Source organism: Fundulus heteroclitus, chromosome 4, assembly GCF_011125445.2.
Source record: "Fundulus heteroclitus isolate FHET01 chromosome 4, MU-UCD_Fhet_4.1, whole genome shotgun sequence".
In the NCBI taxonomy this organism is placed as follows: Eukaryota; Metazoa; Chordata; class Actinopteri; order Cyprinodontiformes; family Fundulidae; genus Fundulus; species Fundulus heteroclitus.
This window is the reverse complement of record NC_046364.1, coordinates 24,135,038-24,152,826: the sequence shown is the minus strand read 5'-3', so window position 1 is coordinate 24,152,826 and position 17,789 is coordinate 24,135,038. Positions and strand designations below refer to the sequence as shown.

General features: G+C 38.9%; 1 protein-coding gene across 1 annotated transcript; it reads left to right on the top strand.

The window, feature by feature from the left end:
- The first annotated feature begins 1,141 nt into the window (after window positions 1–1,141).
- On the top strand, window positions 1,142–16,508 carry LOC105917657 (adhesion G-protein coupled receptor G1). The gene is made up of 12 exons (XM_012852536.3): window positions 1,142–1,510; window positions 1,719–1,776; window positions 2,134–2,221; window positions 5,982–6,110; window positions 6,340–6,501; window positions 6,582–6,636; window positions 6,722–6,813; window positions 8,461–8,585; window positions 15,172–15,452; window positions 15,550–15,646; window positions 15,742–16,055; window positions 16,139–16,508. The coding sequence occupies exons 1-12, from the start codon at window positions 1,456–1,458 to the stop codon at window positions 16,252–16,254; spliced, it is 1,572 nt and encodes a 523-aa protein (XP_012707990.2). The 5' UTR covers window positions 1,142–1,455; the 3' UTR covers window positions 16,255–16,508.
- Window positions 16,509–17,789: the final 1,281 nt, after the last annotated feature.

Here is a 17,789-nt window from a genome sequence, read left to right as displayed (position 1 = left end):
GAACAAAAACGCACTGGAACATAGAAAGCTGACGTAAAACTAAGGGGGAAAAAGTGCTTGTTCGTGGCCTGCCACAGACAATGGTGCTGATGTCTGATTTCAAGAAAGGTCATGTGCTTGACTGAAAACACCACTGGTAATATCTCATAATCATGTATAGTGCACGCAAAACTTTTAATGGCACAAACCAGAAGCGACAAAACAATTTGGTTCATTTTGGAGCAGACTGGGGGAATGGTGACAGCTGAATGACCTCAGAAATAATTTCTTAATATTTTAGAAACCTTAGCAACACAAATGAAGCTCTAACCTTTTTTTCTGTGGTAGATGTGTCAACTTCACTGTCTAATTCGGACTTTTCTCACGCTGCACAAGAAGCTCTTGCTATTGCTGCATTTCCACCTTCCATTCTTTCATCACAAAATATGTTTTGTGTGAGTATTTCTTTTAGAAAGGACAGGGTTTCTTAATGCCAGGTTCTCCTAAATTACACTCAACCTCAACAAAGGTAATGAAACTGTTTTGGAATATTTCAGAGAACTAAGATGAGTAAATATATTTAGGCCACCTATAACATGACATCCAGTCAGATCAAAAGATGTTTTCCCTATTATGCATTTTTTTTGTCACTCTTAAATATTTCCAGATCATCAAACAAAGATAACCCGAGTAAATGCATGGAACAATATTCAACTAATGATTTCCTTCATTAGGGGAATGAACCTAGCCAAATCAACCTACTCCTATGTGAAAAAGTAATATTTTATTTTATTTTTAACAATTTGCCTTCCTTTTAGTCAGATTTTACTAGAACAAAGACAAATGGCAAGAAGAAGAAGTGCTTCCTATAAACATTTAGTTGTCACTGTATATAGGAAGACTAGCTCAATAAAATATACATAAACCACTTCTTGTAGTGTCACTGTTCTTCTGCAAAAAGAAAAAAAACATATTGAATCCATTTTTCCTCCCATCAGTTTGCCTCCAGCAAAACTGCTAGCTTTAAACGTGTACATTACGCCCACATCAGAGTTTTACTTCTTCTGCAAACCGTCAGTGTGTCTTAACCAATATGACTTGGCTCTTGTTCAGGGGAAAACATTGGGACAAGATTTGCTAAACTTCTGCTTTTGTTCGCAGCCTACGTTTGGCAATTTAGTCACAGTTGTTTGTTTGATATTGGCCATAAAAGAAGCGGGTCAGTCTTGAAGCTCTTGATTACACCATGGTTGTTGTTAGGATTTAATAAAAATAACTCTAACTGAACTTAAAAAAAGGAAAGCCATATAGAACTATTATAAGTCATTTCCTGCTGTTGGCTGTCTGCCACCTCTCTGTCAGCATGTGATCAAACCAGATGTGAAACTCCCCGCTTCTTGCAACAAGCAACCCTCAACCATACGGATCAACGCCGTGCTTGGACCTGTAGACTTTGAGTGTTTGAGAAAGTCAGACATGATGCGGATTGCTCTCTATCTCCTGACACTCTGCTTCTCTACAACCAAAGCTGGTGAGTATTCTGGGGTTTTTAGTTTGAGGACCAGTTTCACTGTTAATGTCTCGCTCGAGGTTCAACGGTCCCTATAGGGAAACAGTGATATGCAAATAGCTACAGTCGGGATGATCTGTTAGCTCTGGATATTCCGCTGTCCTTCTTGTTTGCCCGAGTTCACACATGAGCACGTCTGACTTCTTTACATTCTGTCTCCATTTTACAGAGCCGTGTAATGCTATCGTCTCTATCTGTATGGACCAAGATCCCTCAATATGGACCAGGTAAATAATGCTGCCGATGTCATTCTGATAGGATGCTTTTCTTTTTCGCAAAACTATCCCTACTCCCTAATGGTTGCTTCCCTTTTACATAAATAAAGGCATGTCCCTGTACCTATGTCATAAATGCTGCCACAGTGTTTTACTTTAAGTGATTTTCTCTTTTGGCTTGTTCATTATTCGTCCCAGCATTTAGAAAGTGCTGTATTAACAAGACAAGTGTACATTCTTCCCTAATTATCTTTGGCTCCTCTGTAAACTTCCTGTTTACATTGTGTTAAATCTGTTATGGTCCCAGTATTTTTTTTTTCCTGCATGGCATGATCGTTTGGATGAAATATGTGAAACATTTCCCAACAGGTGTTATGAGGATAAAATTACGACATGTTTAATGCCAAGGATCGGTCCTTCAAGCGTCATTCAATTAACAGCGAACTCATCAGAGAAGGTGAGCTCTTAACTGTTGATCAGCGGTAAAACCCTTAATTAGGGATGCACAACACATGAGAGATGCTTCGTGTTTTTCTGTTATTGTTTTTTTTACCCTAAGTGAGACACTTTAAGCATTTATTTCTGTCAATGTTGATCATTGTGGCTTAGAGCTAATAACCCCCCCCCCCCCTCAAAAAAAAAAAAATCAGTTTCAGACAATTAAAACCAATAGTAAAGGAGTTTTAATACCTAAATGTCTAAATGTTGGCCAACTTATATGTCATTGTATTGCATAGCAGGGGTTCCCAAAGAGGGGTCCGGGACCCCTAAGCGGGTCTTGAGATGAGATGTCAGAGAATATCCTAGCTTTGATATTGCAAATGTTTACCCTTAGTCATGGAAAAAGTACATTTATTTATTTCATTTTTACAACTATTCAACATCAGATAATATCCATGTTTTTTTATGTCGCAAATATGTGAAACTAATCTCAAAATATTTACTCCTGGAAATTTACACCTTCATGGTGGATAATTTATTTTCTTTAATCTACGATGGCACTGACGGGAAAAAAAATTCTGGAAATTATGAGAGTAAAGTTATAAGATTGCAAGAATGAAGACACACAATTGTTTGCTCAATCTTTTCCAAGTCCTGATACTAATAATAATTTGATGCTGACTCACTAAAAAGACTTAGTACTTTGTTATTTGTAAATCCAATACCAAAATATAACTTTACAAGATGCTCAACATTCCTTATTTTAACACAGAGTTGTCAAAATTACACCCAAAAGGGGTTCTGTGCTGTCCTCACAACCATGACTATATTAAACTAGAGAGCCAGCGAACAATCTGAAAAAAGTTCTCCACACGAGGCTTTTCTTGAGTTCTCATGTTTCTATTCCGTCTGAAAAAGAAAAGGTGAGAGTGTCCCTTTTACCAATATTTCGTTGCTATTATTGCTTTCATTTATTGTCAACCCTTTGAGGCAGTTCAGGCATAAATAGCAGGTGTAATTTCTTTTACATGATATACAGCACAACAACATGCCGCCTAAACAACTGCTATTTTTTGTTTAAACTTTTGCTTAGTTATAATAGCATATTTAGGGTTCCACAAAATAACAGTGCTATTTATTTGACTATTTCTACTTCTAGAGTTAGGATAAATAAAAATAAAACAGAGGAACACTATTTACATTGATTTTATTGTACATAGATTTCCTCACTGTCCATTAGTAAATTAGTACACACCAGGGGTGGAGCTAGACATTCTCATCATCAGGGGCTTAGTCTACAAAATATTTCATCATTATGAAGGATAATTTGGTACACCAAAAAAGTAAGAAATTATTTAATCTGTTGATGTTCTCACAAAATTAATTTAATATAGGCCTTTACATATCTTAAAGTTTAATCTGCTGTTCTTTAATAGCAGTACTAGTATATACCAATAGTATATTAATTTGTTCTCATTTCAATGATGAAATGGACAACCACTCGGGTTACAGTTCAGTCTTGGAGTCACCAGTCTTACTCAAAGTACAGCATTGGGTCCTCCATGCCGCTTATTTGTATTAAGGTTTACTGCACCTTTAGACATTAATAACTACTCACTATTGTTAGGGAAATAATTAGTTGTCTGAGAGGATGTAAGTAAAGTTGTCTACACTTCAGATATATGATGTAAGAAATGTGTTTGGAATGTTAAGATAAACTACATGAAATGGGCTACACAGAGCAACTACAACCCAATTTTACATTTGTTGAAATTTGAATTTAATATTTGAAACGCTGTTAGTGTCAGTTACACTTATACTTCCAGTGCAGAGTAAACACAATAAATTCATTTGCAGTCCCTTGAAAGTATAATTTTGCTGTGTTTTATGATGCAGAGAGAGTATGTTAGATAACAAAGATAATGGTGGGGTTTATCTCTGCGCATTTCTATATCTTCAAAAGAAAATACAGGATAAATCTAGACAGCAGACATATTTTGACTATGTTTGCACATATTTACCGTCTGTCTCTATTGCTGGTAAGTTCAAATGCAAACTTTTTCAAAGTGGGAGAAAAGTCCTAATTCGACATTCATCAGATCCGGTGATGCTTTAAACATTAAAAAACAGCATCTAGTGTGTGTCATGCTTTTAAAATATGTATAAATGTAGCAAGAAATACTGATTTTCTCTTTAAACAGACGAAACGCATCCCGACGCTCAAGTCAAGCATAAAAAAATAGGAGCATGCATATTGCTTAGAACCAATCATGTCAGACCAGGGAAGCTTTGGACCAATAGTATCCCTACCAAAGTTCAAATCAAACCTACGCCCTTGCTTAACAGTATATGGTTCTTGTAGGTTGAGGTTCCAATGTAATGTAGAATTGAGGTGGTCAGTTTTGCTGAGGTGTGAATTCGCTAAGGAAGCCCCGGCTACTTTTAACGTGTCTGTTTTGTTCGGGCTGGTGTCACTCATATTACACCTGACAACACCCCAGTGTCTGTCTATGGTCAGGAGCTGTTTGGCTGTTACTTGGTGGTTCTGAAACCAGTTTTTGTGACCTTTGGCAGTGTGGGCAGGTGCCCACACTCCTGCTGGAAACTGAAATCAGCCTCTTCATAGAGCTTGTCAGTAGACATGCTTCTTTTATGTATTCATTTTTCTATAACGGATTATTTGTAGAAGGGTCTTTATGATTTTTTTTTATTTTTTTTTTATTTTTTTTTATTGTGAATGTAATGTAACATGCTTGTTTTATGTATTCAATTTTATTATAATGGAATTTCTATAGTAGTGTTTTTATGTGTGAATGTAGTGTGATTCATAGTGTGGACTATGTAGCAGCCAGAGTCTGTACCCAAGACAAATTTCCTTTGGGACAATAAAATTCAGCTTAGAAGTATGAATTGTTCCAAGTGTTTCTGGTGGTTGGCTCCTCCGACTTCTTAAAACATAGCGGACCAACAACAGCAGATGACATGGCATCATTGCTGATTTGGGGTGCCACCAGGGATTCTGTGCCTCTCCACTCCTCTTCCAGACTCTGGGACTTGCAAGCTTGGCTTTTAGCAACGGTCCAGTGCGTTGTTCTCCCTATCCCAGGTACAGTGCTTCTCATGCTGTCTCTGGCTCAAGCATGGCTTAAGACATGATTTTGTAGCCCATGCTCTAGAAAGGTCCGCATGTGTTGGATTTTAAAATACTGACTCCAAGCTCATGCCACGTGTTGTGAATCTTTCACAAATTTTCCTCGCCATCTTCCCAAGAATGTGGTGCTGTGCACCTTTGTTAATTTCCCAAAGTGTAGAGGGAAAGGGAGGGATAGCAACAAAATAGTTGATATTTACCCTCATTTGTTACTACTCATAACTTTCTCTACAGTTCACCTTCTCACCCACAACTTGTTTATAGTGATAATAATCATCAAAATTAACATAAATAAGCATGTGAAATACATCACTTTGTGTAGTCAAAATAAAATATGACTTTCCCCTGTTGAATTTAATTAATTAACTGAACTGTGGATAGTAAAATGTATTGAGCTGCACATTTATGTAAAAATGATGTTAATCAGCAAGTTAACACAGAAATTGCATGCAGATGAATCTAATCATGGCTTATATTTAATTGATAATCCCTCACAGATTGATAGACTGTTCATAGATGTTATCAGGACATAAACCAACAGATTATATCTAAAGCACATGTCCTTAAACATAACTGATACACTCTAATGCTGATTCCTGTTTTGATGTGTGATTGTGGTTCTAAGGCTGAAGTGAAGATCCTATCGAGACACAGGGTCGAAGTCCCATCCTCAGCTCTTCAGAGAATCGGGAGAACGCAGTCGGATGAATCCATCCGCCTGGTAGCCGCAGTGATCAACAGCAGTTTTTTTCAGGTGGGATCCTCTGAACTGAACAAGTGTAATATCATTTCCACATCTAGATTGACTTTAGGTTTTAGCTTGAGTGTACGAATGCAAAATGTGGACCTTTCCTTCATGCTCATCTGCGCTCATTTTCAGAGTGATGTTTTTCACAGTACACAAACAAGCTTTTCTGCTATTAGTTTCTCTGCTAGTTTTATGGTGTTTTAATACAAGGGTCTATTCTGTCTCCGTATACCAGCAAACACCTCCTCCGAGCAGAAGAAGGGTGTTGATTACCCAGAAGCCTGTCGACAAACAGGAAACCGTTTTAACAGAGCAGGTCCTGTTTTTGAAGGCTGGAAGCCAGTCAGTCAGCGGTCTTACTGAGCCTGTCCAGTTAATCTTCAACCACAATAAAACGGTAACTACATAAATAGAATAAGAAATGCTTCAGGGGGAAAACAGTTTCTCACCTTCTGTTTGTTCCCTTTTTTATTTCAGGAGAACAGTGGAAGGTGTGTGTTTTGGAAGGAGCCACATGCTATGAATGAAACAGGTGCGTTAAGTCTGCAAACAACGTTTCTACTCTTACATGAAAGCATCAGATCAGGATTTACATGTTTGGTTTATGTTGCTTTCAGGCCAGTGGAGCGCTGAAGGCTGTGACACCACCAAAAGTGAAGAAGAATTTATATGCAGCTGCAACCACCTGAGCTTTTTTGCTGTGCTTGTGGTAAACTAAGTTTTTTTTTTTTTCACACCAAACATCATCCAAATAGCCTAACTGAGACACAGTGATGCAAAGCAAGGCGTGAAATGACCAGCAGTTTTACATGTTCGTGCGGTGTCTTGTTAAAATAATCACGTCTATTTTGACATGTTGTCTCGTTAACCTCAAAGGTTTGTTGAAGTGTAATGGTCAGAGGGAAAGGACCCAGAATTCAGCCAGACCAGAAGAGGTTTCTTTTAAAAGAAGCTTTTTAATCACAAAATCAAAAGAACAGGGGACAAATCCAAACAGGCTGTCAAAAACAAAAAGATGACACAAAAAATAAACAAACGAGCAGGGCAGACAAGGCAGGAACAGACCGGGCAGAATGGCTCAGGTTTCTGGAGAAAAAGGGGTCAAAAATCCAAAAAGCAAACTATCATACAGAATTTGCAGTAGGAGACTCACCCATATTCAACAGGACAACCTGGCACTGATGTCTGGTCTCAGCAGTTTATATGGAGGTGGAATCAGGTGAAACCGGTGAGAGGTGATTGCAGCAGGGGTGGAGTTAGGCAGGTGTGCAGAGTAACTAATTAGGCCAGACATCAGTGCTGAGGCTCAAAACAAGAACAGATAAAAAAAAAAATAAGAAACTTCTGAAGACATAACAGAATAAACTACAACAGTAAACACTAATCTAAACAAGAAACCAGACAAGACAGGACTCAAAACAGCCAGATAACAAAAGACAGGAGAGAGAAGGAAAAACTAAAACTAACATAAACCATAACAGAACTCAGAATATTACATGAAGGGGAATTTGTATGACAGGTCAACGGAAAAGATTGCGTAATTGTAATATCAATGGAAAACGATACATCCTTTTCAAATCCTTGACAAATGTAAATCTGAAAAATGCCATGTGCATTACCATTTTGACCCCTTGAGACAATACTTTGTTGGACCTTTTGCTGCAACTACAGGGCAGTCTCTTAATTATGAAGACCATAAATTTCAGCCAGACAAGGACAAGGAGTTTTATTTCAAAGAGGAAACTGGTAAGATGCAGACAAAACCGAGGACTAAACAAAGGTTATTGGTTGAGGAGGAGAATCGCAGTTGGTGTAAAGATCAGAAGCTTGGTAGAAGTCTTGACCAAACTGCTCGTTTGGTCAAGGCAAGTCAGGGAACTCCGAAAGTGGTGAAATCATGAGTATGCAGGCAGGCGTGAGAGAAATGCTGGACACCTACAGACAAAGGCTTTCAAAACGCTGGTGGTGTCTGCGGTGAGCTAAAAGGAGCAAGAATCAGGCGTATGCCAGGAGCTTGATAGCGGAGGAGAGGATTGGCAATGCTCAGAGGTGCGGTGCATGAAACGGATGGAAACAGAGCAGGCAAGATGTGTCCGGATGCAGACAGGCCAGGGTCATCGTAATCTTGTCTGATTTATTTTTATTCCCTGCTGCAATGGACTAGATGTTGGTTGTGCCCCCTGCATGGGTTCTGAAAAACTGCAAGTAGCAATGCTCACAAATTTCTATTAATAGTAGCTTGACTTGTGAAGAGCTTAATATATGGGAGGTAAGGCAGAAGCTGCATCAAATAGAAGTCCCCTGAGGACTGGTGTAAAAATGCATTTTAGCTAAGCACAATATTTTTTCTGTTCAGAATCCAGACTTGAATTTGAAGGTGGATGGAAGTAATGCTGTGAGACTTAGTGTCATCACCTACATTGGATCAGTGCTCTCTGCCCTCTTCGCATTTATCAGCCTGTTCAACTATGTTCATCTGCAGTAAGTTGTTTCTTTAACTTGCATCTCTTTTTATAGCGTAAGTGACATACCTCAAAATAGACATAACCTTTTTTTCTTGCAGGCTTTCATTAAATTAGACTGTTTCCTGTTTTAGCTCAGTTAGGATTATTAAATGGTCTTCTGTTTCACTAAATAAATGGAAAAGATTAGCATTTTCTTTCTTCATATTAAGTTTTACATAAACTACAATTCCAATTCCTTTAAATAACTTGCTAAAGTATATATGATGTCATTGTTTTGTAAGCTGTTGATTATTATCAGTCTTATCTGCCATGGGCTTCACAACTCTGGCTTTTATGGAGGACTAGTGAGAAGAAAGCCCTGGTTAAAAGAAATATGTGAAATAGAGTGCAATTTGCTACCAGCCGTCTAGGTGATGAAGCAAAACGGGAAGGAAGGTGTTCTGATCAGATGTAACCAAAATGTAACTTTTTAGTTTACCTGCGGAACTACTATGTGGGGCCCAGAATAGAAGAACATTACCCTGAACACACCAACTTGACCATGAAACATTATGGTGGAATCATCACGCTGTGGGTATGCTTCTCCTCAGCAGGAACAGGATTGAATGGTCCTGTTTAAATCCTGCTAAATAAATAGTGGCAAAACTTAATAAATGGCGCTCATAAATGCTATGCAAACTGACTGAGCTGTTCTTTTGTTGTTTTGTGAAAGAAAATTGGTTCCCACTATGGAAGGAGGATTCCTACAGTATTAAGATGGGGGTTAACTACAAATGCATACTACACTTTTCAAAACATGTATTGTATTTTCCCCACTTTACAATTGTATAACACTTTGAGTTGATTTATAACATCAATTCTAAAATACATTTGGTTCAAACATGACAAAGTATGAAGCCTGTCTGTGCCTGAAGATGAATAAATAGTCAAGTTAAATCTGAAGACCTTTGTTGGCATGAATACCGATCTTACCAGTGAATGAGTTTTTAGCCATGAGAATAGAAATATGCTTACTGTGATATTAACATATAAAAAGAAAGAGAGGAAAGGGGAAAAAATGGAAAAACCCTTCCTTTTCTCATGAAGGCTGTTAGCTGGCGATAAATGTTAAATTAACAAATCTACTATGTTCCACGCTGAGGAAAAAAGGTGTTGTCTGACCACGTACATTTGATCAGATATGTACTATCTACGATTGTATGCGGTTCTTATCAAGTTAAGGAAGTGAAATTGCTTGATGAGCAGCATTGAATTAGAAAGTGAACACTAATCACAGAGCTGTGTAACCACAATTTGTGAGGCAAGATTTTCCCTAACATTTGACGGTTTCAAAGGCAAGGCAAGGCAAGTTTATTTGTATAGCACTTTTCAGTAACAAGACATTTCAAAATGCTGGATGCAAAGATTTTCTCATGACACATGAGAAGTTTGTCACACAAAAAAAAGTTCTGTGAAAACTCTCTGAGACCTTTGAGATGGACTCCGTTTACCAATTAGATGACTTCTGAAACCAATTGATTGTACTGGATTTTATTTAGTTGCATCAGAATAACAGGGAATACAGACCCAATGGGGGCACAGTTTCCTGTGTCCTGTATTGTGGGACCGTCCCAAGTCTGCATAAATGCAGAGGGTTGTGTCAGGAAAGGTATCTGGCTTAAAACCTTTGCCAAATTTTCAATGCAAGTCAATAATAAGATCTCCATATGGGATCAGTCAAGGACAGCGTTACTGACAACTGGTACTGGTGACAAACAGGTGAAAATTAGGTTACTCTTTGTGAGCAAAGAAGAGGAGGAAGACATTCATATGAGGAAGACATTCATAGCAAGAGAGAGATGGAGAACCCATGTAGCAGTTCTGGGAACTTCAGTTCACAGGGACTCTGGAAACTTGGAGTCATGACGAGGCCCTGGGTGCTTAAGCCATATAGACCATTGCACCTCTCGGACAAGAGGTACTCCTACCTGGATTCCCTCATGGAAGCTCTCGGGGACCTTGACAAGAGACATGCCTACCTGGATGCCTACATTGGAGAACTCGGGAATGTGAACTGCAGGCAGATCCACCTGAGTTCCCTCTTCATTGACCTTGGCAACATGGACAATATAGAGGTCCACTTTGGCTCCCTACTTGCTGAGCTCAGGAATGTGAACATGGACTCCCTCCTCTGTTGATTAAGGAATCAGGGCCAGGGGCAGGTACACCTGCAGATCACACTCTTCCACAGATTCAGTTCAAGAACAAGCTTGGCATTTTTCTCTCCTTCCCACAGCCAAACAGATATCCTACCCTCTTTGACACAAAAGCTACCATGTCACACCTCAGATATTTTATCTTCCACCTCGGCATGGACCCTTTTACTTCAGCATGTTTCTTCTCAACCAAATTAGAAGAAGGCGATGCCCCCTTTGCCTCCCCTTTCCACTTTTCTGTCTATAGAAGTCGCTTGAAGAGGCAGCTGGAGAGACTGACCAGAATGAAGCTGCAGGTCCAGATGATGTCCACTCCAGAGTCTTGAAGGCCTGTGCAGAGCAGCTCCTTGTGATTCTACAGCAACTTTTCAACCTTAGACGGACCAAGAAGGTTCCAATGTTGTGGAAGACCGGTATCAAATAAAACTCACCCATCTGCCCTCAGTAACTATAGGCATGCTGCCCTTACATCCTACATCATGACGGTCCCAGAGAGACTCCTGTTGGTCCACCTGAGTAAGCAAACAAGCAGCTATGAGGACCCACTACAGTTTGCTAATCTCCGTGAAGTTGGAGTGGAAGATGCCATCACACACCTGCATCAACAAACCCACTGTCATTTAAACAAGGCAGACATCCCAGTGAGGATCACGTTCTTTGATTTCTCCAGAGCATTTAACACAATTCAGCCTGATTTCCTTTGTCATAGACTCCGAAACACTCAGGTGGAGGCCTCAACAATCGCCTGGATCAGAGACTACCAAACAAACAGACCACAGTTTGTGAGATTGATGCCATTTAGCTGGTTGTCTGGGAAAAATTAGACATTTTTATGCAGATGATCCTAAAAACTAATGATCCTAAAAACAAATGATCCTAAAAACTCCGGCCAAAGTGGAAAGGTATAAATGCGCTGGTTTTGATCCCGCGAGTGTACTTGATAAAGACGGATATTAATGTCTGGCACATCACAGTGTGCAACGAATATTGCTGTGCTGCGTCACATATGTGCAACCATAGTTTATACACTTGGCCATACGGTGGAGTTAAAAATAAATGTTGTCAGAGAGGTGCTGATTTTTACATTACGTCAGACACCTTTTGTTTGTATGTTTTACAAGCCCAACTGCTGCAATACGGGGAGGGCCAGAGGAGAAAGAGAACTTGGAGATCCGCTGCATTGCACCAGCTCTCCCTTCCACTATGGAGGCACATTGCCTTGCAACGCCGCTGGTTTGACACGACTCCCAATTAACATTGTTTTAAGTTTTATTAACTTTATATTCTAATAAGGTGTTTAAAAGATAAGATTAGATAGAACTTTATTGATCTCACAATGGAGAGATTTACTTGTGATATCGGCTCTTATAAGCAACAGACGGTGCACAAAGGAGGAAAAGGTGCATGGAGTATTACATCCAGATATATACAGTGGATCGAGGGGGGGGGGGGATAATAAAAAAAAATAAAGAAGAAGAGATTTAAGGTGACTTATATACATTCAAGTGGTGGCAGGTAAAAAAAAGAAGCTCAAACTCTTTATCTGTCCACAAGATCGAACCTCCCGGCGCCATGATTCATTCCTAACAGAAAGCTGTGGTTGTTATGAAGGATTCTGATTACCTGACATAAGTTTTCATTTTGCGGTACACTGCCCCCTATGTGTCTGGCATATTTAAAAAAAAATGCTCAGTGGTGCATTTCTGTGGGCTGGTGTGGATGAAAACGTTTATAAAAAAAAAACAACTCCTTTGTGCATGGTCATATTTTTTAAAAACGGTGTAGGGTGTAGTTTTTTTTTTGCTTTTAAACCCTGCTGCATGTGGGCTAGGCCTGAAGGGTTGTGTGTCTAACCATTTAGTCAGCAGCAAAGAAGCTCTAAAGGGGACATTACTCTCACCATTCTGTTTCACTCTTTACACCTCAGACTTCCAATACAAGGCAGACTCCTGTCATCTGCAGAAATACTCAGATAACTTTGCAGTCATTGAATGCATCAGAGATGGACAGGAAGCTGAGTACAGGGAGCTGGTGGACTGCTTTGTAGCATGGCGTGGAAGCAATCATCTCATTCTGACTGTGAATAAAACAAAGGAGATGACTGTATTTTTCAGGAGAACAGGAATGGGTCTGACACTATTTCCATCCTGGGAGGAGAATTGTAGAGGCAGAGGTGGCAGGTCATGTTAAATCCTTTGTCCAGTTATCATGCTCATATGGATCAATCATGATCCTGGAGATTTTTCCTTTTCCAAAGGTTTGCCATCTTGGTACTTGTCTTGGTACAATACATCACCTATGTCTTTAGTACGGTCAATTTTTCAAGCACTTTGCTTCTCTAGCTCTATCCAAATCAGCAATTTAACAAAAGCCGTTCCCCCAGAAAATGGCAACAGCATCCTTCAATGCACTGCCTAATCACGTGCCCTTTCGAGCTCCATAAAGAAGGTTGGATCTGTTTTGGCGATGCTTCTAAAATCTGTGGAGATGACTGTGCAAAGAAGGACTCTTAATAAAATGAAGAACATTATGGACAATCCTGAGCATCCTCTTCATCAAACTAATGTAACAAGAGTGTCTTCAGTCAGAGGTTTCTCCAGATCCCCTGTAAGACAGGATATCCTTCCTCCCTGCAGCCATCAGCATCTACAACAAGTTGTTGAGGAATCCCCTATTACATAATGTATACCAGCATCATATATACCTTTGGTATTTTTGTATTGAATTGAATTCATTTGAATACAGAAGGATGCTGAGGCTGGAGCTGCTAGTCAGGAGGCCTTGAGAAAGACTAAAGAAGACATTGGAGTTAAAGAGGGCATGAAGTTAGTTGGTGTGACAGAAGAAGATGCAGGAGATAGGATTAGATGGAGACAGATGACTCACTATGGCAACTCCTGAAATGGAAAAGCTGAAAGAGAAGATGGAGAAGGGTAATGGGGACTGAAAACAAATGCAGGCCATCCTTTTATGTTTTTATTGCTGAAAGGTATATAAAGTCAGGTCTCCTCATTTTTCCACTTCAGAATTAAGAGCTATTTTACTAGGTTTGGGGGGTGAGCAGGATTTTAGTACATGCTGGTTCGCTATTTATGTTTTCTAGGTTTACCTAATTTGTTCTAAAAAAAAAAAAAAAAAAAGGTTCACATTTTCCAGTTGAACCTTCCACACAGTGGTACATGTAATCAAAGTGTCCTTGATGGGAGCTTTTCTCTACAGTTATGTCATTCAGCCACATTTTTTAGGGGCGAATTCTGACTAAATTTTGCTAAAGACAAGTGTCCACTAATGGACACCAGATCATCAAGTGTTTACACTTACAAATATCATATAAGTAAAATAAAGACAAAGAATCATATTTAGATGGCACTTAAAGTGGTATTTTCAGTTTATTTTAAGCAAAGGTTTATGAAATGCTGACTCATGATTTTCATTTGATGATTATTTAAACAGAATATCCAATTCATATTTACTTGTCACGATTCAGTGTAAAATCAAGTATTTTGAATTTGGGTACAGTGCTCACAACATACAATACGATTTGTGAACCATGCTAGGAACAGAACAAAACACATCCATTTTTCTGTGTCTGACAAAAATATGTTTCACCTCCACGTGATTTTTTTTTTGCCTTTTATCTCAGAGAGCTACCCTTACGCTACAGAAATGCTTTAAATGTTCTCTTATCAAAACCTTTCTTACAGGAAGGTCATTTGCAGTGAACCGTCTCGTATCTCAATTTCCTGTGTAGATAATAGTTATCTTCTTGTAACTAAGCTCCCAATCGCAACATGACAACAGTTCAAAGGTTCATAAACTACCAACCACACAAACTTTGTAATAATTTGAGGTTTTCTGCTTTGGTCTTGGGCCCTCATCATGCTAGCCATTTGCTTCAGCCTCTGTATTTCGAAGATTCTGGATTCATACAAACGGAAGACGATGCAAGAGTAGTGTACTCTAGAGGAAATATAAGTAGCTAGTTAACTGCTAGATTCTTATGTGATTCTGATTCTGAAATGACAAACTTTTAACAGAAGCTCACTTTTAAATTATTGCTGAAATACCCCAAAGCTGGAAAAACAAACCTCCTAAAGGGGCCGTGGTCCCACTTAAACATGTTGAGTGTTAAGCTGTAGAGGTAACATCAACAAGACGGGGTTCAGATACATTTTGGAATTTCAAGAGGCTGGCCTGAATGTTGTTAAGCACATTTGTGTGAAAGAAAACTTTGAAGGTTAACTTCCTGAATTAGATTTAATTGATACATTCTAACCATGTGCTTTGTTACACTGTGCAGCAAGACTTCAAGCTTTGACGTGGTGATGAACGAAAAGAGCAGTTCTGCACAATTCACTGAATCTGCATCATAAAACTAATAGTGCATCACTGCCGTGTCTCCTTTAGTCGACGGCGACCCGAGAAGGCCCTTGGCATCCACATGCAGCTGACAGTGGCCTTGTTGTGCCTCCACCTCAGCTTTCTGAGCTGCAGTTTCTGGACATTTCTGCTAGATGAAAAAGAGGATGGCTTGGTTTGTCGAGGTCTGGGTCTCTTCCTGCACTGGTCTCTGATGGCCACGTTCACCTGGGTGGCCCTGGAAGGATTCCACCTTTACCTACTCCTCATCCGAGTCTTTAACATCTATGTCAGACGATACCTGCTCAAACTCTCCATGGTGGGATGGGGTGAGTTGGGAGTCTGGTTGGGACTGTCAAGTTAATTCACTTTTTACCTTGATCATAATAACTAAGCTGTGGTTTGCTATTTATCTTGTCTTCTTAGGCCTTCCTACCGTTGTTGCAGTCATTTGTGGGATTTTAGGCGTTTATGGCAAATACACTCTGCAAATCAAAGATTCCAACAATCAAACATCACAAATGTAAGAAACTACCATGAGTTAACTTGTGCAAAGATTGTTCAATGAAACTTCCAAATGACCCCAGTCTCTTTGTCTTGTTTCTCCTCAATGAGCAGATGTTGGATGAGCGACAACTTCCGACAGAGACAATTGGTCACCTACATCACTTTGGCTTCTATTTGCCTGGTGGTGCTGTGTAATTCCTGTATGCTGTTGCTAGTGGTTGTTAAAATAAGGGGGTTACGAAGTGGCAGAGACTATGAATGCAACGATTTGAAGATGAACAAGGAGAAATGGCCCAGGTTATGGAAAGACTGTGCCACAGTTCTGGGCCTCAGCTGGGTACTAGCATTACCGTGGGGGCTAGCTGGCCTCACTTACGCTACCTTACTTGGAATCTACTTGTTCACCATCTGTAACTCTCTGCAAGGTCAGTATATGGGACAAAGTCTTTGCATGCATTGATATCATTTGATTAACCTGAAAGATCTAATGGTCCTTTTGTTTGTTCAGGTGTATTCATGTTCCTATGGTCTGTGGCTTTGCTGTGCAAGACTCGATCAGAAAATAACTCTTCAGTTCGAGATCCTTCTTCTCAGAAAATGATGATGACCAGCTTCAATAACTGATATTTGCTGCAAAGAAAAACACAGTGCCTATATTAGGTGATGGCTGACTAAATTTAGAAGCCTTAAAATGTTACAATGACCATTTTTGCTATTGTTAACCTTTTCTTTGAGATCTATCAAAAAATGAAATGCACTAGAAATTGTATCTCCTTTAAATGTATTTATTGTTCAGTTTTATTTCTTATTGCTTACAACGCAAAGACATGAATCATTTTCACTGGATATACCAGTAAATAATAAACATTTTAAAAACATCTATGTCTGTCTGGAGTTTTCTGTTCAACTGTCTGGTTGAGAAGGAGAGCATAAAAGAAAATACAAACCTTAAACATTTTGAGTCAAACCCTCAAATCTTAATGTATTTCACTGGAAATCTAAATTATAGACCAAAGTGAAAACCCAATTTTGACAAGGAACTGATTTATCTATTGTTCGTTATTCACAGCTCAGGATCAGTCAGATTGGATGGAGAGTATTGAGGAGCTACAATTTTCAAGTCTTGACAGATATTTTTTGGATTTAGGTCTGGAGTTTGACTGGGGCATTCTAACACATGCCTTTGATCTAAGTCATCCTAATATAGCTCTGACTACGTAATTAGGGTCGTTTTTCAGCCCCTACCAATACATAGACAGACAGACAGACAGACAGACAGACAGATATAGAGAGACATATAATTAAATGTTGTTTTCTTTTGTCTTTTTGTTGGGCATTCATGAGAAATAAGAGATGCTAAGTCTCTAGATGGACAGTGATACTGTCCAGCGTCCCATACAGGCAAACAGTACTTCAGATCTCTCACTGCATTGTCCTGCTTGTGTTTAGAAATAACACGATGGGTTGTTTTGACTACTGTTTTGACTACTGTATATTTATAGTTTAATCTGTACAAGAGTACATTTGTTGAAAGTTTTGTTGTGCAACTATGCACTGTTTAAAGTTATTTAATGTTTCATAAATAACTCTCTGTCTGTTAAGTATTGTCTGGTGATGATCAGCTCTTAAGCTGATATCAAGACAATGGTTGAAAGGGATGAATTTGAGCACTAGCGATCTTTTAACAGCAAAACCTGCACACACATAGGATTAAGGAGTGACAGCTTCTTTTCAAGTTCAAGAATTTAATAACAGAAATAAAATTAACATCCAGAGAACATCACTATGTAATGCTGTTTACCTGAATTAACACAATATTTCGATTAATAAATCCTCTCTACTAGGCTAGTGAAACTTAACTAAACTACTAAGCAAAATGAAGATAAAAAGAAGCTAAGCTAAGGAACTATTTGCATGCAAAACAAACAAAAGACAAACAAAAGTGGTTGATCATAATCAGAATACTTCAGTGAATCCTGGCTCACTGCAGATCTAATTAACAAAAACATGGAATGGAGTTAAAAAAAACATCTGCCATGTATTTCAATCCATTCACAATGCAAAGCCCAAGTCAAACAAAACATTATTTGTTGAAATAATATTACAAGGACCGTTTTGTCCTGTAAAATCATTTAATTCAGAATCGCTTGCCTTTGTTT